General features: G+C 48.3%; 1 protein-coding gene across 3 annotated transcripts; it reads left to right on the top strand.

The window, feature by feature from the left end:
* On the top strand, positions 1-22,315 carry DIPK1C (divergent protein kinase domain 1C). 3 transcript variants are annotated; one of them, XM_054460899.2, is made up of 5 exons: positions 136-247; positions 7,334-7,585; positions 10,102-10,779; positions 14,950-15,114; positions 20,364-21,352. In XM_054460899.2, exons 2-5 carry the CDS (start codon positions 7,502-7,504, stop codon positions 20,580-20,582), a joined length of 1,146 nt encoding a protein of 381 aa, XP_054316874.1. In that variant the 5' UTR covers positions 136-247; positions 7,334-7,501; the 3' UTR covers positions 20,583-21,352. The 3 variants fall into 3 exon arrangements, with proteins under 3 accessions (XP_054316873.1, XP_054316874.1, XP_063509392.1); XM_054460898.1 differs by lacking the exon at positions 7,334-7,585 and having other exon boundaries at positions 1-247; positions 20,364-22,315; XM_063653322.1 differs by lacking the exon at positions 136-247 and having other exon boundaries at positions 7,245-7,585.
* Positions 22,316-24,657: the final 2,342 nt, after the last annotated feature.

Below are 24,657 nucleotides of genomic sequence, written 5' to 3'. Positions count from 1 at the left end.
AACTCGGGGCGCGGGCGGAGGTGGGGCCGGGGCGCGGGCCGGGCTGGCTATGGCGCGGGCGGCGGGCGCGCGGGGCCGTGCCAGGTGGTGCGGGAGGCGCGGGCGCTGCGGGCGGGGCGCGCTCCTTGCCTTCGCCGCGTGGACCGCTGGCTGGGTGCTGGCGGCCGCGCTGCTACTCCGCGCGCACCCGGGTGTCCTCTCCGAGCGCTGCACCGATGAGAAGAGCCGGCGCATCCTGGCCGCGCTGGTAGGTCCCGCCGCCGCTCTGCCCGGCGCCGCGCGTCCGGGGAGGGGAGATCGCACCCGTCCCCAGTCCCCAGCCTTCCCCGGGGACTTGGGTGGCGGTGGCACCCGCCGGGGGTGTGGGTTCCCGACACCTGCGTGGAATGCCAGAGGCGCACTCCCCGGTGCCCCGAATGGGGACGCAGCCGGGAGTGCTCTGTGGACGCGCTGGGGGTGTCTCTCCCGTTTTCGCCAGAATTCGCCCTTTGTCCCCAGACAGCCTCTCCGTCCTACTCTCGCCACCCGAGCTCCGGAAGAAAGTTTGCGGGTCTGATCCGAGTGGCCAGGTCTGGTCGAGCCACCGGACAGCCCCTCGGTGCCCGCGTCCGGTGTCAGGCCTCCGGGCTCGGGGCGCGAGCCAGTGCGGGGTTCGGGATAGGGGGTGCCACGCCTCTGTCTCTCGGGTCCGCAGGGCTCCAGCCCAGCCCGCGTTCTGTGATTCCACCCTGAGCTGCCAGGTCACCCCCCATCTCACCGAGCCCATGCGGAGGGCTGGTCTGACCCCGGCCGCCCTGCGCTCCAGAGCCCAGGCTCTCCGCGGTCGCGGTCTGTGGGTACCGATGCAGCGTGCGCTCGGGCGAGAAGAGAGCGCTGCGGAGGCGGCTCAGACCGGGAGGATCCCGGGTCCTGGTCCTCGACAGGAGCCTCCTAACCTGGGAGGGCCCGAAAGCTCGCACCCAGCAGCTCCACAGCTGAGCCTATAATTAGGGAGAGAAAGAAACATTTCGCATTTTGCAGACTGCTGCGTGCGCTGGGCTCACATCATGTGAGTGAAACGCCCACCTTTAGTTGATTGGACTTGGCTAGCCGTTCTTTCAGGCGCAAAGGAGACTTCAGTAAAGGTGGGAGTCCCCTAAATCCCAGAAAGGGGAAGATAGTAGCAACTACTCTTACATAACTTCTTAAGCGATTATTCATTTCCTAAAATAGTGACCATCTAAACATTTGGTTTAAAAAGTGAGCTATTTTCTAAAAAATCTTCAAGAAACACATGGGAAGTTTTCAGTCCAGTTGCTTACATATGGGTGGGCCTTTTAAGATTGCAGATTTTCAAAATGTGGGACCACAAAGGTTTTTAAAGTAAATGATTTTTTAAGTGAGATTGAAGTTGTTTTTTTAAAAATGAGCCAGGTATACTAGCTAAAACAAGTTATGCTCCTAATTTATTCTGACGCGTGTCATCGTGTCATCGTGAATTGAACATATGTAGGTGAAACAGTCATAGATTCTCTCTGTTGACCCCTTCTAGTGTTACACTGAAGTTTTATCAAGTTTTGTGGTTGTTGGTTTGGTTTTCTTTCTTTCTTTCTTTCTTTTTAATGGAGTTTCCCTTTTGTCGCCCAGGCTAAAGTGCAATGGTGTGATCTTGGCTCACAGCAACCTCTGCCACTACGCCTGGCTAATTTTGTATTTTTAGTAGAGACGGTGGTTTGTCCATGTTGGTCAGGCTCGTCTCGAACTCCCGACCTCAGGCGATCCGCCCACCTCAGCCTCCCAAAGTGCTAGGATTACAGGCATGAACCACCACTCTGGACCAGTTTTATTAAGTTTTAAGTTGCAAGAGCTCATTGATTTTTCTTAGTAACCCCATAAAAATCCTTTTCATTTATAAATTTTTCCCCCCTGGTTTTCTTTTCTTGTGAAGGGAGTGCTGATAGACTAATTATAGTAAACAAACATTGATGGTTTAACTAGAGTGGAATACCTATTTACAAATTTAATATAGTAATCCTTTAGATTAAGATAGAAAACGAATGCCATTTTTCATTTCTTTACCTTTGGTTAAGTGGGGAAAGTCTTAATAATGGAAATTAAATCGTCTAGTAAAATTTAAGTAATTGCTAATCATAACTTTCCCAGCATTCCACGTCATAAATTAAAACCAATTCTTTTAGAGGCTTTACCAATATATCTTCAATGGCAGCCATATGGAATCATTTCTAGTTAGACATAAAACTGGAGAGATTGGTTCTGCCCCTGAAGGCCCACAATCTTTCCCATTGCCAAAAGAACGACGTCGGAGGCCACATCCATCTCCCTAGGTGTTGATGTGATGCTGTCTTCACGAACTGGTTTGTTGGGGAGCAGACTTTGCCACAGGCCCTGTTTGAGTTCCTTACTCCTTACACATTCTCGGAACTCTTTCTCCCCCTGTCTTCCTGCCACTTTGTTTTCTACCATTTTCATCCTGGATATGTTGATGCGAGACCCACACAGTGCCCTGGCTCAAGTTTTACCCAGGACACTCTCAGTTAGGGCAGGGTTTAAATACGACCCCAATCTTCACAATCCCAACTTTGCTGGGCTGAGTTGCCAAGTAGAGGTTGGCATTGTGGCTTCTGAGGACTTGAACTGAATTGAGCCTCTGTCTCCGCTCCCCTGGCACTTTCCGATTCATTCTGCCTGGCTTTTATCCGTAATAATAAAACTGGTTGTTATTTTCCTGATGGGCCTCCAGACTCTCATTAGCTTTCACTCTGAATACCGGAGCACAGGAGAAACCACTTTGCCAGCTGAGCTGAAGGGAGACTTTCTGGCAGCGCCCAGGGAGTTGCGGTGGATTCCCCGCCCCCGGTAGCAGCGGCTGCCAGTGTTCCCAGGCTCTCTCCTGGCAGGGGACATTGCTGGCCTGCCAGGGGTGAACCCACCTGTAGGATAAAGGAATCAGAGGAAAAAGCTTAGGGGCGAGTCAGGGGATGGGGGTAAGAGGTCTCCATGTTCTCCCCAAGCCCACACTCCACCTCCCCAGGGAGGTTCCCCTCTAGCCAACCACATCCCACTGACAAGTTTCTGGAAGCGCCAACCTGAATTGTTCCAAAGGAATTGAGCCCCTGGTCTTCCAGCTTGGATTTTCCTGATCAGACTCTAGGGCTCCTCTTAATGGCGGCTTTAAGAGGAACCACACACTGTAATCAAGAAATAGGTGCACTCAGATCCCTGGAGCCCTGCTTTTCTAGTGGGCTGTGTCAGCAGGCCCAGCCAGCTGGGGAGCTAGCTTGGTGCTGGATCAGTGATACACCTGGCTTCTCATTCATTCTGCAGGCTGAGCTCTTCACACAGAGGCTAAAGATGTGGGCTGCTGCCCGTTGACTCTTCCTCCGGGAAGGCACTGTGCGAATTATTTTGTGGGGCTTATTTCACTGAATTCCCTCAACAACCTCTATGAAGTATTTGCTTTTAGTATCCCCATTTTACGGATGGCAAAACTGAGCCCCAGGGAGGTGAAGTGACTTGCCCTGCTTCACACGGTTAATATGGTGAGGAGCCAGGACATGACTCTGTGTAGGCTGATGGTAGCAATGATGTGACAGTAAGTGGCTTCTCTAATAATGGAAACCCTACATAACAACTCGTATAATTAACCCTTCCATAGCAAATCATTTTCAAAGCATGTCAAAGACATTCCCACAGACTCTGTTATCCTGAAGGCTTAACTGCCTTTTGGCTAGTTAGGTCTTGATGGAATTTCATGTAGTTGTCTACATTAGAGATTCATTTTTTAATAGGGCAGGCTTATCTTTCTTTGCTGCTGTGATAGAAACTGTCAAGGTCCCAATGGGACTACAGCATCCAGGGCACATATCCAGAGAGATTTCTCAGCAGCGAATGGCTCTGCCTGAATGCTCGGCCACATTCCTAAAGTAGGGAGCGGTTACACAGTGGACGAGCTAACTGAGCTGAGATTCTGCAAAGCACAGCATGACTGCTTCAGGAAAGAATACCACTGTCAAGTATGAATGTTGCAAACTGCATAGGAGCTTAATGCTCCTTAAAAACAAACACACAAAAGAAAAGCCGGCCCTCAGACATGACCTCTGGGACCTTATCAACAGTTTTTCTAGACTAGAGTGGACAGGTTTTGTTTTTGCCTGAGAACCATGACATAAATTAGAGAGATACTAAGCAACGATTGCAAAGAGTACTTCTTACCAAAGCTGAGGCTGATTTGATGGGAATGTGCATCTGTGTGGATATTTTCACATCCATGAGAAGCACAAATCCACTGCAAATGTAATTAATTTTAAAAGCACACCAGAGTTAGCTGCAATGAGACTTTAACTTGTTTTTTTCAGTTTATTTTCAACTCCAATACCTGTGGATTTTATATGCGCACACATTTGGGTACAAAAACGTACTCGTCTTTAAGCTGGCCTTAGGAACTCCTCCTATGCACAGAAGGAGTCTGAGAAAGACCGATTTTTAAAATGGACCTGCATAAACTACTTCTATTGAGTTAAAAAAAAAAAAAAACCAGCTATTTCAACAAGACATGCTGCTAATAAAATAATTCTACTATTATCTTTAACATGATGAAAGTTTTTGGGGTTTTCGTTTGTTTTCTTGAGACAGGGTAGCTCACGGCAGCCTCCACCTCCCAGGCTCAAGCAATCCTCCTGTCTCAGTCTCCCAAGTAGCTGGGACTATAAGTGTGGCCCAGCTAACTTTTTTTTTTTTTTTTAATTTTTGTAGAGACAGGGGTCTTGCCATGTTGCCCACCCAGGCTGGTCTTGAATTCCTGGGCTCAAGTGATCCTCCTGCCTCAGCCTCCCAAACTGCTGGGATTACAGGCATGATCCACTGTGCCTGGCCTGATGAAAATTTTAAATTCAAACTTGCAATTTGTACATTAAGTTGACTGTTTTTTTTTAAAGACTGGATGAAATCTTTTTCTGTGCTTAGCAGGCACAGACACGCAGAACGATGCTGCAGACTTATGTTACACTGGTAAGCCATGGGAGACGAATTTTGCGCTCTACATAAGCAGAGTAGGAACTGAAACACCAAAAATACTTCATTGTAAAGGACATCAAGGAACATATGTGCCATAACCACACTTGTATACAGACGGTCCCTGACTTATGATGATTTCACTTACAATTTTTCAACTTTATGGCGGGGTGAAAGTGAGATGCATTCAGTAGAAACTCCACTTTGAGGATCCATGCAACTGTTCTGTTTTTCACTTTCAGGGCAGTATTCAATAAATTACATGAGATAGTCAACACTTTATTTTACATAGGCTTTGTATGAGATGATTTTGCCCTGCCATAGGCTGATGTAAGTGTTCTGAGCATGTCTAAGGCAGGCTGGGCTGAGCGATGATGCTCAGTGGGTTAGGTGTATGAAACGCATTTTCAACTTACTCTGGGGTTGTTGGGGTATCACCCATTTTAAGTTGAGGAAGAGCTGTGTGCGTTTTCGGGCATGCTTTGCTGTAATGTAAATGCTCTCTTATGACAAGCACGGTGACTGGGATACTGAAAAGTTAGGTTATAAACCCAAGACCTTACCTGTGGAAGCTGGCAGGTCTGGTTAGGGCTTTTGTCACCTGCTGCACTTTCTGCCCTTTCTGATACCCAGTGTCGCAGCAAGAAGCAGACATCGGGGAGACAGGCTTACAAGTCAATGTGCTGATCTTCAGAAAAACAGCCAAAATGAATGTTTCCTTCCAAAATCCATAGGCTGGATGCCAAATTCAAAGTTATACCATTGTTCTAAATGTCTCACAAGTCCTGTTTGGAATTGCTCTCCAAATTCACAGGGACAAATCTCGTATAGATTTGTATTTCATCGATGAGGCACGGTTTGTGTTAAACATGGTGCTGTGGGGACCTGACCCAGTGCCACACTCACATGGCAATGATTTAATGAGCGCTGGGGTAGGGGAGGAAGACAAGAATTCCACTTAGGGGTGGGGCTGGCTTCCGGGCAAAGGTTGATTTGGCCAGGCCGGGTAGGAAGCATGTAAGTACAATGGAGACACCCAAAACGGCATTTTGAATAGTGCAGCCCAGCCTGTCAGTAGGTGCTTGCTTCAACTGGGCCCTCTCCTCCCAGGGGCCGTTTCTGGCTCTCTGAACACACAGGGCTACTTTGAAACTTGGCGCCTTTGCACAAGTTCTTCTCCGTGACTCAGCCGCCCTCTCCCTTGTCTGCTAAGGCAGACTTCTAATTCCCTTTCAAAATTGAGCTCAGAGGCATCTCCCCCAGGAAGAAGATGCCCTGGCCCCCCACCCTTTCCTAACCAGGGCTGGAGAGGGAACTAGCTTTGAGTGAGCCATCTTAGGCAGGGCTCTGTGTTAGGACTGTCTCCCTGTGACCTTGTTTGACTGCATGACACAGTACCATTGTCCTTATTTTCCAGACTCGGAAACAAGCCACACAGCAAGCCAGGGGCAGAGCCCAGAGGCAGACCCAATCTGTGCCAAGCTTAGCCTCACTGTGGCCCTGCCCTGTCACTCTAATGTCATTTAGGAATTTCGAAGGCTGTCCCCTCTGCTCTGTGAACTCCGGAACCTGGCAGAGGTGTGGCCCATCTGGATGGGCAGATGGTGGCCCATCCAGGCTCATGCATAGCTGGGAAAGCTGGAGCTGTTGATTTGGGGGTGGCCCAGTCCCAATCCCAGTGAAGCAGAGAGGAGGTGGCTTCTTGGCCGGCAGGTGTCTCTCATGGCTAGTGACTGGTGGCCACAGTTCAGACGAGAGGGGTGAGGGCCCTGGCAGTCACAGTAGGCACCCTCCTCACTCTGCTTTTCACAGGCTAATGGAAAACCGGGCCCAGTGTCTCTAACATTTTTCTCCTGAGCCTCCTCTCCCAGTTGCAACCAGGACCACGTCTCCCCGCCCTCCCCGCCTCAGCATTGCGGGACTCTGAAGCTCCCAGCTTAGGATCACACCTCTGGCTGCACTGGAGTCCTATTGTGTGCTTTTCTTTCTTTTTCAATGGTTCCCTACTTTATGCAAAAGTACTTTTCATTAAATTAAATATGTGATAACACTATAGAATTTTATGGGAGTGAATCAAACTATTTTGGGTATCATGCTTACAGAAGCTTTTTTTTTTTTTAATTTAAAAGGAGATCAGGAAACAATTTTGTTTTTTGAACTTTCTTATCAGATTTATAGAGACGTGAAACTCTGTAAATACCAGATCAAGTAGGGGACAAACCCCAACAAGTAAAATGAACAGCCCTTACTGTTCCTGCCATCTATATCTTCTTGCTCACGGTGGCCTCAGTTCCTTATCATTCGTCCTCACCTCACCTCTCAGGGCTCTCCTGAAAGGTCTCGGAGGAGCCTGACCAGCTGCCGCGTTCTTCCGAAGGGCGATGTGGAGGTGATGGCAAGCAAAGCATGCTGGGCGCAAAGGGTCCGGATCCTCCCATGGGCCTTTCATGACCCGTGCCTGGGAAAGACTGACCAGGGTTAAAGCCAAAGAATGACATTTAACCAAGATTCTGTTGAGTTCAATTCCAAGATGAAAACAGGAGGTGCACAACTCCAAATGTGTTTAAAGCAGATGGTGAGTGTGTGTTCATACAACTTCCTTATGGGTGTGGGTTTCCAAAGACACAAAGTCAGCCCCAGGCAAATAGGGTTTTGTCACTAGCTCCAGGGCCAGGTTCATGAGTTTCTATCTACAGGCCTCTCTCGCTTGCATCATTGTGTTAGTCAAGCAAGACCCCCCTCACCCCCGCCCAATGCATTATACAGAGATCTAAAATGCAGCGGCTGGCAGGAGCCCCCCTGCAGCAGGAAGCCAGGGGGGCAGTCAGACAGCTTGGCATTGGCCTTTCAGGCTGTTGTACTACCTGAAATAGTCCTGAAAAATATCTAGATACTTCTTTTAAGCACTGGGAGTGCTTCTTTTCAATAAGCGCTTTGAACGATTAGCCCGCAGTGTTTATAAAGGCCCCTAGTCCCTCTCTTATCTACTGTTTTGGGGCCAGGTGTGTCTCAAAATTCATATCTTGTTGAATGTTAGAAAGATCATATAGTACCTTATATTTTGCGTATGGGGCAGTGCCAGTAATCAAGTTAATAATGCTACAGCAAAATGTATGCAAATTCACACCAAGTCAAACACGTATAGATACAAATAGGCTTGTGTCTTTTCAGCTGGGTTTTGACACCACATAAGGTCAAATAAGTCATGAAAAACTCATAGTTTTCAGAGGCTTTTTGATTTTGGATTTTTTTTTTTTTTTTTTTTTTTTTTGAGACAGATTCTTGCTCTGTTGCCCAGGCTGGAGTACAGTAGCACAATTTCAGCTCACTCCAACCTGCACCTCCCGGGTTCAAGTGATTCTCCTGCCTCAGCCTCCCTAGTAGCTGGGACTACAGGCGTGCACCACCATGCCTGGCTAATTTTTGTATTTTTAGTAGAGACAGGGTTTAGCCATGTTGGCCAGGCTGGTCTCGAACTCCTGGCCTCAAGTGATCTGCCCGCCTCGGCCTCCCAAAGTGCTGGGGTTACAGGGGTGAGCCACCATGCTCAGCCTGATTTTGGAATTATTTATACATCTAGACACTGGAGGTCCAGCTTTTGACCTCAAGGAGCTACTTGTAATCTGCTTGGAATGGGTAAAGCTGATCTACCTGGCCACCTGCGAGGCTGGGCAGTATCTGATCGTGAACCCAAGGCTGTTCCCAGGCCTCTCCTGATGGCTGGTGCTTGTGCACACGCTGTGGTGTGCATGCACACTTCGCTCTTGGCCGGTACAATCACCATGCAGGGAGGCAGGGGGTGTGACGCAAGGAAGGAGTTTGAGGCCCGGAGCAGGTAAGGATGTGGCAGCGTGGTTGGACCATGGAATCCAAGCTCAGTGGCCCTTGGCCCCATCCTTTGTCCCAGCACCAAGCTGCCCTTTGCTACTGTTGAGCCTTCAAGGTGCTTTCTCACAAATGAAATGGGGTGAGAACAACAGCTTTGGGATTTGGTATTTCTCATGCCCTTAGAGGAACGAGGGTGACTCTGTTGTTTCATGTGCTGTAGAAGTTCCCGGAAGGAAGAGAGGCCTTTATTTGCTGACATGGAGGAAGATTCATTTGTCGGGGAAAGGGGCGGGATTAGGAAATACACTCAACCCCTCATCAAAGTGGTCCCATGGTTTAGATTTTCTGAAAAACAAGAGAGCAGAGGATGACAGTCCTCTCCTTCCTTCCATTCTGCACTTCTTCCTTCCTTGCTTCTGGTAGGATTATGGGGCTGGACAGGCTCAGGGAACTTGTGGTGTGGTGGGGAAGGTTGCCAGGTCCCCTAGTGGCTCCATCCTAAGGCCTCCTGAAGTTTAGGAGAAACACCCCATCCGGCGGCTCCTGGACAGCCTTGCTCACCGCCGCCCAGATGCAAACACGCCCTACTCTTGTATCCTGCATGGGTCCTCCTTGGTCCCTCCTCTTCTCCAGGTCACCAGCCACGAGCCCTGTGCCCACCCTTGTTTCCTCCAGAGGCTTCTCCTCTAAACATCTGCAAAACTGCAGCCTGCAAGCTTTATAGGGAACTCCATTTCATGTGGAAAACAGTAAGCTCAAGGAATGTACTTGCAGGAAGGGTCATTACTGTCGTCAAGCCTGGGGGCAGATAGGGCTCCTGGGGTCCCCTGTGCTGAGACCTGACCTAGCTGCTTAGATGTGGGACTTAGAAGCTCTCCCAGTGACCCTGAAGTGTAGCCAGAGTCGAGAGCTACTGGCCTGGTCCAGCCCCTTCACCTGTTGGTTTCCTGGCCTCTGGCTTTCCCAGAGTCACCCAGCTAAACGATGGGAAGTCGCGCATCCCGGCCACAGGTGTCCTGATTCTGTAGACCTGTCCTAGGCCTGACTGAGTCGTGTAATGACTGTGAGCGGCTCCTTTAACCTTCCTCTGAATTAATCACTGGCTGAGTGGCCTCTGCCATCCACAGGGCTGAGGTTTCTCTGCACAGCTGGATTATCAGCGTCCTGAGGGCAGAGGCCAGGCTGTCCCTTTCCCTAACCCCAGCAGAGAGACGGACGGCACCAGGCCCTCCCCATGGTGACCGACTGTTCCCTTCCTTCCAGTGCCAGGACTACCGGGGCGGCGCGCTGGCCGGGGACCTCTGCGAGGACCTGTGTGTGGCGGGAAAGCTGCTGTTCCAACGCTGCCTGCACTACGACAGGGGCAAGAAGGTGCTGCAGGCCGACTGGCGCGGCCGGCCCGTGGTCCTCAAGTCCAGGGAGGAGGCCTTCTCCAGCTTCCCGCCCCTCAGCCTGTTGGAAGAGGAGGCTGGGGAGGGTGGCCAGGACGTCCCCGAGGCGGAACTCCTCCTGATGGTGGCTGGGGAGGTCAAGAGCGCTCTGGGCCTGGAGCTGTCCAACAGCAGCCTGGGGCCGTGGTGGCCGGGCAGGCGGGGCCCGCGCTGGCGGGGACAGCTGGCCAGCCTGTGGGCCCTGCTGCAGCAGGAGGAGTACGTCTACTTCAGCCTGCTGCAGGACCTGAGCCCACACGTGCTGCCGGTGCTGGGCTCCTGCGGCCACTTCTACGCGGTGGAGTTCCTGGCCGCGGGCAGCCCCCACCACAGGGCACTCTTCCCCCTGGACCGGGCCCCAGGTGCCCCTGGGGGTGGCCAGGCCAAGGCCATCAGTGACATCGCACTCAGCTTCTTGGACATGGTGAACCATTTTGACAGTGACTTTTCCCACCGCCTCCACCTCTGCGACATCAAGCCGGAAAACTTTGCCATCCGGAGCGACTTCACAGTAAGTGGCGCAGGGCGGTGGGTTTATGTGCGGAGAACGGAGCTCTCCGGTCTGGTGGGAAGGAAATGAGAAGGTTTCTGAGCTCCTGGCCTGAGTTAGCAAACTACTGTCGCTTCTGCAGCCTTAGAGAACTCCCACCTACCAGAACACTTCCTTCCGGGTGTTAGTAAGGAACAGATGCATCTCGACTGAGAATGTGAATGAACGGAGCCCACAGTGGGAGGCAGAGGGCCGGGCCAGCTTCGTCCTCCCAGGGGGCTGTTCTGGTTCCTTCATGTGAGCTTTGTGGTTGCTTGGAGCTCACGTAACAGCAACCTGTCTTGCGGGTCGGTTTAACTTGTGCGGAAAACAGTCCGCAGGAGGCAAGGAGCTGCAGAGGACGATGAGGGAGGATGGCCTCCGGTGTGGAGATGCTGCTCTCAAGCTGCCCATGCTCTGTGACAACATGTAACTTTTCCCAGTGCTTTTTGTCTGGAGAGGTTCCAGTCAGTTTCCATTCCATATGTAAGACTTCTAGAGGAACAAATGGGGTTTTAGTGCCTTCCACAAGGGAAAGCCCTGCCAGGTAGAAATATCTGCCACTGCACCACGGGGCACGTGGGGCCAGGCAGCTGCGTGAGAACAGGGAGGTGTGGAAGAACAGCAGCAGGAGCCTCAGGGTCTCAGTGTAACACAAACCCCTCTCCCTTCACCCAGCTAGGCGAACACTGATGGGTCAGATTAATGCTGCTGCGATCATCCCGGTGCCCTCACACTGTGCCAGGCGCTGGGACCATCCAACAGGAAGTAGTAATAAGACTGGCAGGGATGTCATGGGTGCGGGATGGGTTTGGGGAGGGCGGAGTGCTCTGCTCCGCCACCTGGTGTAACGAGTTCATTCTTACGCCGCCAGTGCCGGCAACTGAACGGCCAGACCAGCTTAGCTCCAGTCACCTGGGCATGCTGGTCACTGTGGGGCCTGGCTCATGCTGGGGTCATGCTCTTCAGCATGGTTGCAACATAAAGGGACAAAGAGCAGGCACTGTGACTGCCAGTTATGGCCTCCAAGGCAGGTGGCATAGGAGTGTCATGGTCTTCTGAAAGCAGCTGGAAAACTAAATTTGCTGCTGGTATAAATCCCTTCTCTAACCATGCCCTCATTCCTGTGAAGGGCATCATACATCTTACCCTCAGTGCTTTGTCCTAATACCTTGCCCCCTGCTGCCCTGGAGGGGCTGACAAGCTAGGGGTGCCTCAAAGTGTGGCAAGGAAATAACTAGGAGGTTCTGGGAGGTTCCAGGAGGTCTGTGTGCTGGGCTGGGAGCTCTGAGGGAACTCACCCGCGTCTGCAATTCCCTGAGTGCCATGTGCGTCTCCCAGACACTGTCCTGATAGGTGTGTCGGGGGGTAATGACCCACAGCCACACTGAGGCCTTGGGGAGGAAGTCAGGGAGTGTCCACGCACAACCCCCATCCCCCAGCTCCGGGCAGCTTCGGGCCGGTTCTCACCACTCAGTCACTCCCTTCTTCCTCCAGCAGGTATCAGTGCACATCAATGAGTGGGACCCAGCAGGTGCTGTAATTGTTGAGGGAATTTCAAGGATATCTGCTTCTCGAAGGAGCTGGGGTTGATGGGGTCTGTGATGCCAAGTGGGTGACATCAGATGCTTTTACCTACATACTTGTTGATTATCTAGTTACTGGTTTGTGGGAGCCACCTAAGTTGTGCCTCCAGTATCTTGCACACCATCAGCAGAAAACATTTGTTCAATGAAATCATGACTACGCATCCTCAACCCAGCCCCGGACTGTGTTTTGTCAGCTGGTCCTGAACCGCTCAGGGCTCTTACCTCCACTGCAGCCTTGGCCTGGGCAAGAATAGGGAGGGGAGGGCAGGAGGAGTCCCCTTCACCAGTCCTGTTTGCGACCCTTCTTGCAGACCCTGAGGTTCAAGGAGTTATTTTACCCAAGATTGTACAACTTTTAAGTGAAAACCAGCAGTATCTGCTTCACCACAGAGCTCATTAAGAAATGCAAATTCTCAGACACCATGCCAGACCTATCGAATCTGAAACGGTGCAGTGGGAGCCAGCAATCCCTGTCTTCAAAACAAGGCTCCTAGTTGATTCTCATATGTGCTCAAATTTGAGAGCTAGTGATCTCAGAGTCCCGGCGGGTGGGTCCTGCCTTTGAGCCCAGGTTGCTGGGCTGCCCTGGCAGAAGGAAGGGGCGCCTCCCAGCAGAGGTATAAGAATTGGTCATTCACAGTCATTCTCTCATCTGCACGGCAGGTGCCCACTTGCAGATTTTGAGAATGTGTCCAGTGGCTGTAAATGAATAACTAGGAACCTTCGTGATCCGAAACTATTGCCAGCCAGTGCTGTTTTCCAACAGATGGTATGGCTTCCTACTCCAGGGCCACAGTTTTTGGTGAAGAATGAAATAATTCTCATTCATCTTCCTATTCTGATGCCAGGAGGAAGTTTGAAGAAGATGAGGCAAGTTAGGTAATTTTATGCAGGAAGGACTTTATGATTCTCCTGATATTAAGAAGCATGATGTAGGTTTTTCTGGTTTTTTTTTCAAATACTGTTCTTATTTTAGGGGCATAGGGTTATGTTCATAACAGCTGTAATCCATTCTAGACCCCATACACTAAAAATTAAAAAACAAATCTGGCTGTGCCTGAGAGATGAGAAGGAAACTATCAGAAATGGGAAGGAGAAGTTGCGAGAAGCTAAAATTCTAAGTAGGGGCCCAGGGGAGGCTGGGAGATTGCCAGAGACCATATAAAGAATAGAAGAGTCGTGTAGCCCCAATAATGAATTATAAAGATGGGAGATTCATTAGCATAGTCCTTATTCACTTATTAACCCGGGTAAATAATGTAATCGGCTATTTGTTTTGGCTAAATAATGGGATAGGAAAGATTAAAATGAGAAGTTGTTTACAGCACCTCAATTAGTAATTAGGCAAAACCCCTTACATAGAGAAAAGGTCTATATTGTTTATCTTCATTATTCTCCACATATTTTGAAATAAATACTTCCCCCCTACTCTGTTTTGCTAAATAATCCCTAAGAAACTTCATTGCCTTCTAGCATCAATCCTGAATGAAAAACTAATACAAAAACCAAAAGGTGCCTCCCAGACTGCGTAGAATTGAAGAGGGAATGAGCAACAAATGCAACCCTTTTTGAAACTCCCAGAGGGAGACAGGCTGACATCTCCATGCTGACCTGTGAAGGCTTGTGAAATGCCACTGACTCCATCAAATTCATCAGCTTTCCTAGTGGCTGTTTCATACCTCGAAGCTATAAACGGCTTGATTTGGGCAGATTCCAGGTTTTCTCAGGTTTGAGCTCATCTGTTTTTGTTGTTGCATCCAGGTGGCGGAGGAAGAGCTGCATAATTTAGAAGTTATTCTCTCTCTGGTTTTGAAGTCTGTTTGGTTTGATGCCAGGGAGATAAATCTGAAGTTCCAGGGGTCATCAGGTTCTCACGATGACGGTGGAACTCAGGCGTCGCTCCTGTTCAGGGCCTCTGCGTATCAGTCCTAATTCGAGAACTTTGATATTTCCCCCACTTTGTCGTCTGACTGGTCAGTCCGAAACCAGCTGACTCAGGTAACAGACGTGCCATGAAGAGAACGTAGGCACTGCCCACCTCAATTTCTCCATCACACCCGGAGACCAGCCACTCGAACGTGGTTTCCCTGGATAGCTTGTATTCATGGGAGTCGATTCTCTGTATCTTACAGCTTTTACAGTCCTGACCCTTGAAGGTCACAGACCCAAGTGATAAGGCAGTGGAGGGGAAATTCATGTATAACGCCTCTCAGAGATGCTACTTGCAAGGCTGAGAAAGTTTCTAAAGATGAAAAGTGATACTTGTGGTGATAGTTCCAAATCCTGGGCTTTCACCCGTGGCTGCAGAGGTCCTTTTTGCAGTTAAAGCCTTCCACTGTAACTATGACAGTTGCCTGTGTAAAAGAAAATGCATGCAGACACTTTAGGGGATGAATCCACTCCCCAGGGCATGGCTGGGGCTTTCCTCTTGGCTCATGGGACTTCTGGGATCACCTGTGACCTGGACAGTGGCACCCGCACAAGGTGAACAGAAGTTGTGAACAGGCTCCCTCTCCGCAGAGCCCAGTAGCCCTTTGATAGCCCCATGCCGTTTTGATTACAGGTGGTGGCTATTGATGTGGACATGGCCTTTTTTGAACCTAAAATGAGGGAAATCCTTGAGCAAAATTGCACAGGAGATGAAGACTGCAATTTCTTTGACTGTTTTTCAAGATGTGATTTGCGAGTCAAAAAGTGCGGAGCCCAGCGCATCAACAACAACCTGCAGGTATGCAGAGTCTGCCAGGGCTGGGGGAAGAGAGGGTGCTCTCTGGCTGTTTCTGCCCACTAGCTCTCCAGATACCCTCAGAGGAGCTCAAGGTCAACCTTTTCAGGCCATCCATCCAGATCGATGTGGTCAATAAAGGCAGGACAGTGGGGATGAGACAATCATGTGCTCTTGATTGCCTACCCCCAGGGTTGTTGGTCAGGTGACCAGGGGCATCTGATGAGGGAGCTCCGTGCAGGGCTGGCTGCTGGGCTTCCTTTTGCCCAGGCTCCACCTCATGTATCTACAACCTCTCATAAACATGGGCACATACATGATGAGAACCCCGAGACTAATCCATCAAAGATAATACTGAGAAGGGTGCAAAGCAGTCCCGAGACACTGGCCTAACTAGAGGTTAGACAGAAACCACCATCCAGACAGGCCAGAGGTCAGGACCAGGAGGTGGTTTAGGGAGGAAGAAAAGGGCCAAGTCCAGAAGATCAGCTACAAGTGGAATACGTACAGAGTTCAGGCATTCAGAGCTGGCGGGTCTCAGGTCCCCCATCTAGGGTTGGAGCATCTCTCTTCTTTTGGCAGAAGCTGTCTCCTTCTGCCTTCACTTGAGGCTCTCAGGTGAGGGAGGATGCACCTGGGCCCACAGGTGCTGTTCATACCCGGAGGAGGCCCCGCAGTATCTAGGCAGACCTCTCCCACGGCCTGGTTGCATGTGATGGCTTACAGAGGCTCTGGACCCACACTATCCAACCCGCTCCCCTAGAGGGCCCTCCACTGTAGCTTGTCCTCCTCATTCCTTAAACCTGAAAGGCCAGTGTGAGCCCACTGCAGACCCAAAACACAGGTGAGGTGGGAGCAGGAGAGAGGAGCCCAGCGTGGTGCTGCATCAGCTGTGATGGGGGATGATTTGGGAAGGCTGGGACAGGTCTGCTGTTAACCTAGTGGTCCCAGCCGGGCCAAACAAACACCCCAACTCTACCACCCCAGAGTCTACACAGACCTTCTGGGCCAAAGAATCACTAAGTATTTCCCCTTTCAGGAAGCCTAAGAATGTAGTGGCCTTCAGAGGCGTCTCCATCCCAGGCTCTTTAATGTGGACTCACACCCTTGGTGGGTTTCGTCATGAAATCATTCTTCTTGAGCTGTGGGAAGAAGAAAATTTTCACCCGAGCATCCACCGCCTTGTGATCCCAACCCAGAAAATGGGAACACAAACGCCTGCTCTTTGCAATGTAACGAGAGGCTGAGTTTACACCCTTTCTGTAGAAATGGCTCTTACCGATTCATTAAGGGGCAAGAGGAACACACAGAAAATTGGCAGGAGAACAGACACCAAATACACAAACGATGAAATCCAAATGGCCAAACAACTTGGAAAAGTATTTTATCTTACCATTCAAAGACATTCAGATTAAAATCCAATATAGTAAATTTCACTTACCAAATGGGAATAGTTCTTTAAATGCTATTAATTAACAGTTGAGGCTTCAGGGAAATAGAAAAGTGTCTATATTGTTAAGGTGATTGTGAATTACTTCTCTCTTGAGGGGATGTGGCTGTTAGACATAGCCATGCTCTTTAGCTGAGTAATTTTATTTGTGCACATATCTGATTATTGACTTTGAATAAAGTCCTAGAAATGAAATTACATTTTCTTTAAGGATATGAGAAAATATGAAGCATTATTAGGTGAAAAAAATGCAGGTTACAAATTAATATTTACAATACCATCCCATTTCTGTTAAATAGTATACGATCCCGTAATCCCAGCACTTTAGGAGGCCGAGGTGGGTGGATCACGAGGTCAGGAGACTGAGACCATCCTGGCTAACACGGTGAAACCCCGTCTCTACTAAAAATACACAAAATTAGCCGGGCATGATGGTGGGCACCTGTAGTTCCAGCTACTCGGGAGGCTGAGGCAGGAGAATGGCGTGAACCTGGGAGGCGGAGCTTGCAGTGAGCTGAGATTGCGTCACTGTACTCCAGCCTGGGCGACAAAGCGAGACTCCATCTCAAAAAAAAAAAAAAAAAAAAGTGTACAATCCCAAAATGTCAAAAGCAAGTATTTCTGGAAGGTAGGATTACAATTTCTTTATCTATTTTATATTTTCTTACTTTTTTACTTATTTGTTTTATTTTATTTTAGAGACAGGGTTCGCTTCATCACCCAGGCCAAAGTGCAGTGGCACAATCTTAGCTCACTACAGCCTCGAACTCCTGGGCTCAAGTGATCCTGTCACCTCAGCCTCCCAAATAAATGGGACTACAGGTGTGTGCCACCACACCTAGCTAATTTTTTAATTTATTTTTTGCAGACACATGGTCTCACTATGTTGCCCAGGCTGGTCTCAAACTTCTGGTCTCAAGTGATCCTCCCATCTTGGCTTCCCAAAATTCTGGGATTACAGGCTTGAGCTACCACACCCGGCCTTAATTTTCTGCATTTTGAACCCAAATTACCCCCAAAATTCTTGCTCTATATAATTTTACAAATCAATGAAATGGAATAAAAACCATCTCAGAAATAGACTAATGAAATACGGGTATTTAGTCCTGATAAAGGGGGCCTTGTAGACCAGGGCAGGGAGAGCTGGGTAGCGTAGTGAACGGTGCTGGTAAACTGGCTGGCCAGGCATGACAAACACTATGGTAGCTCCCTCCTCCTGACCTCAGACTAGATTCCAGATGGCTCAGATACTTACACATAAAAAGATGAAATCCTTAAGGTACCAGAAAAAGCTGGGAGAATTTCAAATATTATTCTAGTGTAGAGAAGGCCTTTGTAAGTATGAAACAAAGCCTAAGAGGAACAGTTGACAAATTTAATTATCTTTCAGAAAAACAAAAACAAAAAACAAAAACCCATGTTGGCATAAATAAAATTACAAAAAAAAAAAAAGAACAAATTTAAAAGTTAAATGAGAAAATTTGCAAAACATTTGTAGTTCTTCTTATAGACCAGGAATGTAGAGGGTGGAAGGGGGCTTATTCCCAGCTGCTGGGGCTCATTCTCCCAAGGACTGGCTTCGCCAAGGGGAGACCCACTTTCCAGGGGCAGCATTTAGTGATTGGTTAAAGAGGGTGGGCCTGACACCAAGCCACCTATGCCTCACTAAGGGACAACTCCACAGAGACCCCCAGCCCCACACATTTACTTCTTCCTCAGTTCCATGCAGTGTGGTTCTCAAGGACAGGCCTCAAAGAATCCCTGCATGCAAACCTCCGTCTTAGAGTCTACTTCCTGGGGAACCAACCTAAAGCAAGGGCAATGTCCTTAAGATATAAAGAACATCTACAAATGAACACAACAAAGCCCAAAAATATAAATTTGACCATTCATTGAAAAGGAAGCACAAATAACTCTCAAACTAAGAAAAATGCAAATTAAGCCATTTTCACCCACCTGTTGGCAAAATGAATCTGTGGCGTTTGCATTGGAGAGGCTAAGGGAGGACGAGCAGTCTTGGATACATTGCTGGGGAGTGTAAATGAGTAGAAATTTTATGGAATCAACTTAACATATCTATCAAAACAAAAAATGCACATGCCCTTTGACCTAGAAATCCTATTTCAAGAAATGTAGTCACATGCACAAAATGCAATAGCATATATCTGCAAGACATTTATTGCAGCACTGTTCATAATAGCAGAAGTTGTTATGCAACCTCGAGTCCATCAATAGGGAACTGGTTAAATAACTTACGACACATGCATACGTTTCAGAAGTAACCATTAAATCACATGGAATATCCTCATAAGAACTGATTTGGAGGGAATGGCTGGGCGCAGTGGCTCATGCCTGTAGTCCCAGCACTTTGTGAGGCCAAGGCGGGTGAATCGCTTGAGCCCTGGAGTTCAAGAACAGTATGGGCAACATGGCAAAACCCTGTCTCTACAAAAAATACAAAAACTAGCCAGGCATGGTGCTATGCCCTTGTAGTCCCAGCTACTCAGGAGGCTGAGGTAGGAGGATCCCTTGAACCAAGGAGTTCAAAGTTGCAGTGAGCCAAGATGGCACCACTGCACTCCAGCCTGGGTGACAGAGTGAGACCCTGTCTCAAAAAGAAAAAGAAATCAATTTGGAGGGATCTCCCTCATATAAATGGGAGTGGAAGTTTGAGAACAGTGTGTACAATATATTGCCTATGTGTAAAATGAAAGAAGAAGGAAATGTGTACGTCAAAGAATGTCTCATTCTCAGAGCAGGAGCTGAGCATCGGGGTGAGGTGGAGCCTGAGATCACAGTCTAGCCTTAAGAATATTTTAAATTTTGCACATGAAAATGTATTCTGTATTTTTAAAAAACCATAATTAGGTTTTGAAAAGAATCCTTGCTTTTGCAGGAATTGTGAAATGGAAGTTGAAGGTTTTTGTCTTCTATGAAGCAGTAGCTCTTTACAATGGAGGCATTTGTTAATTGAGTCTGATATAAAGTGCGATGTAGAGAAATAAAGCATGATGCATCATGCAGCTCACAGGTCATCTCTCCCAGCGTGGGGGAAGCTGTAGGAGCTATAAAACAAACAACATGTTTACAGGGAGAAATTTCTATTGATCCTCAGCATCATTGAATTTCATACCCGATTAGAATTAAAGAGAGTGTCTAATTTTTACCTCTGCTCCTAGAATAACACATTTCACAGAGCCTTCAAAGAGCCTTATGCCTGCAGTCTTTTCTGTCAAATATACCTTTGTTTTATGAGCCTTAAAATGCTACACAGGCAGCCACACAAGTTCACACACTTCTCCCTCACGCACCATTTGGCCCTCTGGACGACCCGGTCAGATGGTCATGGTGGTCACTAGGACCGGCTTGTGGATAAGAAACCTCATCTCCAGGTGGTGACAGCAAAGCTGGCCTTCCTCAGGCCTGCAAAGGACCAACTCCTTCTGCAGCGGTGACTGTCTGTGACTTCTGCTTCCCTTCCTCCGTAGAAATGTGTCCAGTCCTTTTACAGTGTCACCCAGAATTTCGTCCATCTGCTAGGGGGCTGGAAAGGGAAGTTTCTGCCTCACACAGACGTCGGCTTCTCCTCTCGGAGTTGTCTTTTGTTCATGGTGCTGAAGGGTTTAAGGGGCAGAAGTGAAGGCATGTTTCCAAATCGGATGGTCTCTGGAGTGCGCTCCCTGAAGGACGGGGATGGGGGTGGGAGAGAAGCCGAGATCTGTTTCAGAACCAATCCTGGGCTTGGGAAGCTTTTAGGAGGATTTGCTGCCCTAAATTAACTGTCCACCCTTCTTTCCCTCAGGTCATCTGTGACAAAATATTTCGCCATTGGTTTTCTGCGCCTCTCAAGAGCTCTGCGGTCTCTTTCCAGCTTCAGCTGCAGTTACAGGAGGCGGTGCAGGAATGTGTAGACCCTGGGGTTCCCAGCGGGAACACCCGGAAAGCAGCCCCCAGCGTGTTCTGGAAGCTTCGCCGACTCCTGCAAGCCACACTGAGGGAGCTGCAGGAGGCAGAGAAGTAGCCACTTGCTGGCCTTAAACATGCTCACACAGGAAAAGTGACCTTCGCTGGATTTCTTCTGCCATTGTTTTAAAGATGAGCCATTTCCCTGGTGCTCTCTGGGGTGCCGTTCTGGCCTCCACAGTGTGGAGTGGCAAGTGCTGCTGCCAGAGACAGTGCTCCCTCGCTCTGGTCCCACCCTGGCCTCTGACCTGTCGCCTTGTGTAAAATGAGATGAGGGAGGAGGTACAAACCTCCCTTCAGGAGGGCTCTCGGTCAGAAGACACAAACCTGTGTGCACTTATTCTCTGCAGAGAGCACTTGTACCCGGTTATCCCAGCAAGAGTTCCAGCTGTTCTTTCCTGTAAATCGTTACCACATTAAAAAGCGTGTGTGTGTGCATGCAAATGAATGTGTATGCCTGCGTCTGGGTGTAAATGAGCATGTGAGCATGTGTGAGTGTGCCCATGAGTGTCTGCATGTGTGTGAGTGTGCACAGGTGAGTGTGGTGTGCTCATGAGGAGTATGAGTATGCCTGAGTGTGAATGTGTATGAGTGTGAATGAGTGTGTGCATATGAGTGCATGGGTGTCAGCGTGTGTATATAAGTGTGGGCATGTGTATGTGATTGTGTGAGTGTGGGCAGGTGAGTGTGTTGGGGATGTGGGTTAGGGTCGGGAGTGGTGCTTTCTCTAGTGTGTCCTCTGGAACAGCTTGCCTACCTAGCAAAGAAGTGTGACCTTTCTTTTGGAATTAAATACAATAAAAAGAAAATAAATTGCATCTTTAGGGAACGTAATTTGCATTGCAGAGCGTGTGTAATGGCAGCTTATAGTATTTTTCATTTTGTGGAATCCACCAAGGTTATGGATGGGTTTTAGGGAGCCTCGTATTGCAATACACCTTCCCCTGGGCGGGGACTTGTAGGTTGACTCGATGCAGCATTGTCTTCACCTCCAGAGAAAATTTAAAGTAGAGCAAATGCTGAGGTCCGCATTGACTCCAGGCAGGACCAGAGACCAGCACCTCTCTTTTGATGGATTGAAGTCCAAGTGATAGGCATCAAATCATACGGTGGCATGACACGCTCATCATGGTGATCCCACGCTCATCAGTGGTGATCCCAAGGAGGATTTTCCAGCAAAATACAGGCAGGGGGACGGGCCAGGTGGAGCCAGTGAGCTTTCACTTAAAGGGACCTGGTTTCTACCCATAACTGTGACCCACGAGTGCTCAACAAACCAATGGGTCACCCCTTTTCAGAAATCCCATGAAAAGGGAAATCAAGAAGGATGAGAGAATCAGGAGGTCATGTTGGCAGTTTACACATTAAAGAAGACAAATTAATCGGACGTTGTGAAAGTCACAAATTGACACATTCCAAATGGTCTCTTATCTTGGCCTGCAGCTCCTTTCTAAACCAGAGAAACGGGAGTGCCTTCTTCCAGACTTTGGGGTCACATTTACTGACTCTGCACTTCAGGGCACGCTGAGAAATGGTGTGTGAGGGACTAGGATGATCAGAGGCCCCCAGCTCTAAATTCTGCCTTCCCCAAAGACCTATTGGAAGGCCCACTGCCAGCTGCTATTCTTACCCATCACTACTGGGGATCTTCCAAATGACACCGAGTTCCATAGAGGGCCTCCTCATCATGGACATGAAGACTCGCTTTGCAATTGTATTCTAGCAAGAAGAAAAAAACCCATGTCAGTCACCCTGTGGCACAAGCAAATTAAAACCAAAGTTCGACGGCCAGGCCCAGGACTAGTGGATTCCAAAGGAAAGGGCGGGCTTTGGGCTATTGGGTGGAGGCTCCTATTTTCCCCAGAGCTGCGCTGGGTGCAATGCCTTTCTGTGGTGCTCAGGGGCATACTTTGGGCCATGCTCACCTTCTAGGCAGGTTCTCTACAAGCAAAAAGTTTTACAGGAAGATGGGTGTGAGATGGAGGGAGGGAAAGAGGGAAGCCACCAGGGCTTTGCCCTCTATGCCCTTTAAACAGTGGGGTTTTGCTCTGGGAGGTCAGAGTGGGTCCTTTGTGGGTAGACGCTGGGATGCCAGCCATTCATTAGTGGCCTGAGCTCACTGACCAGGCAGCAAAGCCAGCCTGGAAAAGAGAAATAGTTAGTTTTCATTTCAACCAAAATGGAAACAAATGTTTTTGTTTACGATGGAGACTATGTAATATATAATTATCCAACACAATTGTGGTTTTATTGCTGAAAGGGAGCTGTTTTATCTCTTCCCTTTATGTTTGGCTACCCAGTTGCACGCACACACACACACACACCCTTTTCCATCCCTGCCTGGGAATTCCCATTAGGGCAGTGGCTCTTAAATTGTGGTGAAGCTCAGTTTTGTTTTTAATTTTGAAACCTTGCAAATTAATGCTTTTATATAATGTAATAAATTAACACCGTGTATATCAATATTTAGTATTTTGAATATGACAAGTCCGTTTTTTTCTGGCTGATCTAGTTAAGCAACAACCCCACTCGTAGAGGAAAATGTCTCCCTAAATGATTTCTATGTTTTGTTGTAATAACACATAGTAGACAGAACACTCTCAGAGACACGTTGATGGGATCTGAAAAAGATTATAAAGTAAACTCATCAAGCTCAGGCTATTCCTCTTTAAGTTTTATCCAAATTAAAGCAAATGGTGCTTTATTCACCTCCAGTCCTTCATCAGGATTCCACTGCCACAGTTTACCTTGACAAATTATAGTTAAAACTTCATTTGATGAAAAGAAAGAATTCCATAATTGTATACTCTGGCTTACAGCTGACAAACCTTAATACATGTGGGTTGTATAGAAATCATAGGTGACTCAGGAGACAAGTTCGTGGATACCTGGACTGGTCAACGAGTCAGTTGGCCAATGTCAACTGGCAATGTCACATAACATCACAAACGTTTACAAACACTGCCAATATTACTAAACCCTCCGTCAATTCTCATCTCACATGAGACAAATTAAAGCTAACAGTTCAGAGACATGCTGCCTCCTAGAAGTCCACCAAGCTTAGCCTCCCATGCATCCTGCCCCATACTAAGGCCCAGCCTGCTCAGCCCTTCTAGAGTACCTAAGATGAACATCCAGGACATTATCTTAAATTGTTGGAAGAATAACTATTTTTAAATCTTGATTTGGAAGCTATTCTTTGAACAGCAGTAAATGGAGGAGTTTGGTTGGAAATTTCTAAAACCAATGACCGCATAAAGATACTCTTGCATTCACCACACTAGCCCCTGTGGTGGGTAAACAAATGCCACTCTGGCTCTAACATCTATTTGTTCAGTCAGAAAAAAGAAATGCTCCCACCCGGCTCACATTCATGGGCTGCTCCTCCTTAAAACCACCCTTTTACTTCTGTACCTTAAAAAAAAAAGCTATCTGTGTTACAGCTGAATCTGATGGAGCTGATTATTGATTTTCATTTAAAAACTTACCTCTCAGAGTCCATTCCTTACCTTCTGAAATGGGGATAATCACCTCGCTCACAGCCTATTGTGAGGATTTAAGGAGATGATGAGCACCAAGCCCCTGGCACAGTGTCTGCTACAGAAACAAGCACAGGAGTGTTCCTCAGTAGCAGTGGACAAATGCCAATGAGAAGGACTCCAGGTAGGGGACCAGCTTCTGAATCCCACTACACCTGCACTCTTTCAAGAAGACCCAGTGGGTTTTAGCTTTGCACGGCATTGCACCTGTAGCCACTCTCTGTGGATGCTGGTCTTGGATAAACGGTTTGTCCGGGTTTTCCTTATTGACTTAAAGCAGCGGTCCCCAACCTTTTTGGCATCAGGGACTGGTTTCATGGAAGACAATTTTTCCACAGATGGGGTAGGGGGGATGTATTCGGGATGATTCAAGTGCATTACATTTATCGTGCACTTTATTTATATTATTATTACATTGTAATATATAATGAAATAATTACACAACTCACCATCATGTAGAATCAGTGGGAATGCTGAGCTTGTGTTCCTGCAACTAGATGGTCTCATCTGGGGGTGATGGGAGACAGTGACCGATCATCAGGCATTAGATTCTTATAAGGAGCATGCAACCTAGATCCTTCACATGCTCAGTTC

Source organism: Pongo pygmaeus, chromosome 17 (genome assembly GCF_028885625.2).
Source record: "Pongo pygmaeus isolate AG05252 chromosome 17, NHGRI_mPonPyg2-v2.0_pri, whole genome shotgun sequence".
Lineage (NCBI taxonomy): Eukaryota > Metazoa > Chordata > Mammalia > Primates > Hominidae > Pongo > Pongo pygmaeus.
This window is presented reverse-complemented; position numbering and strand designations above follow the sequence as displayed.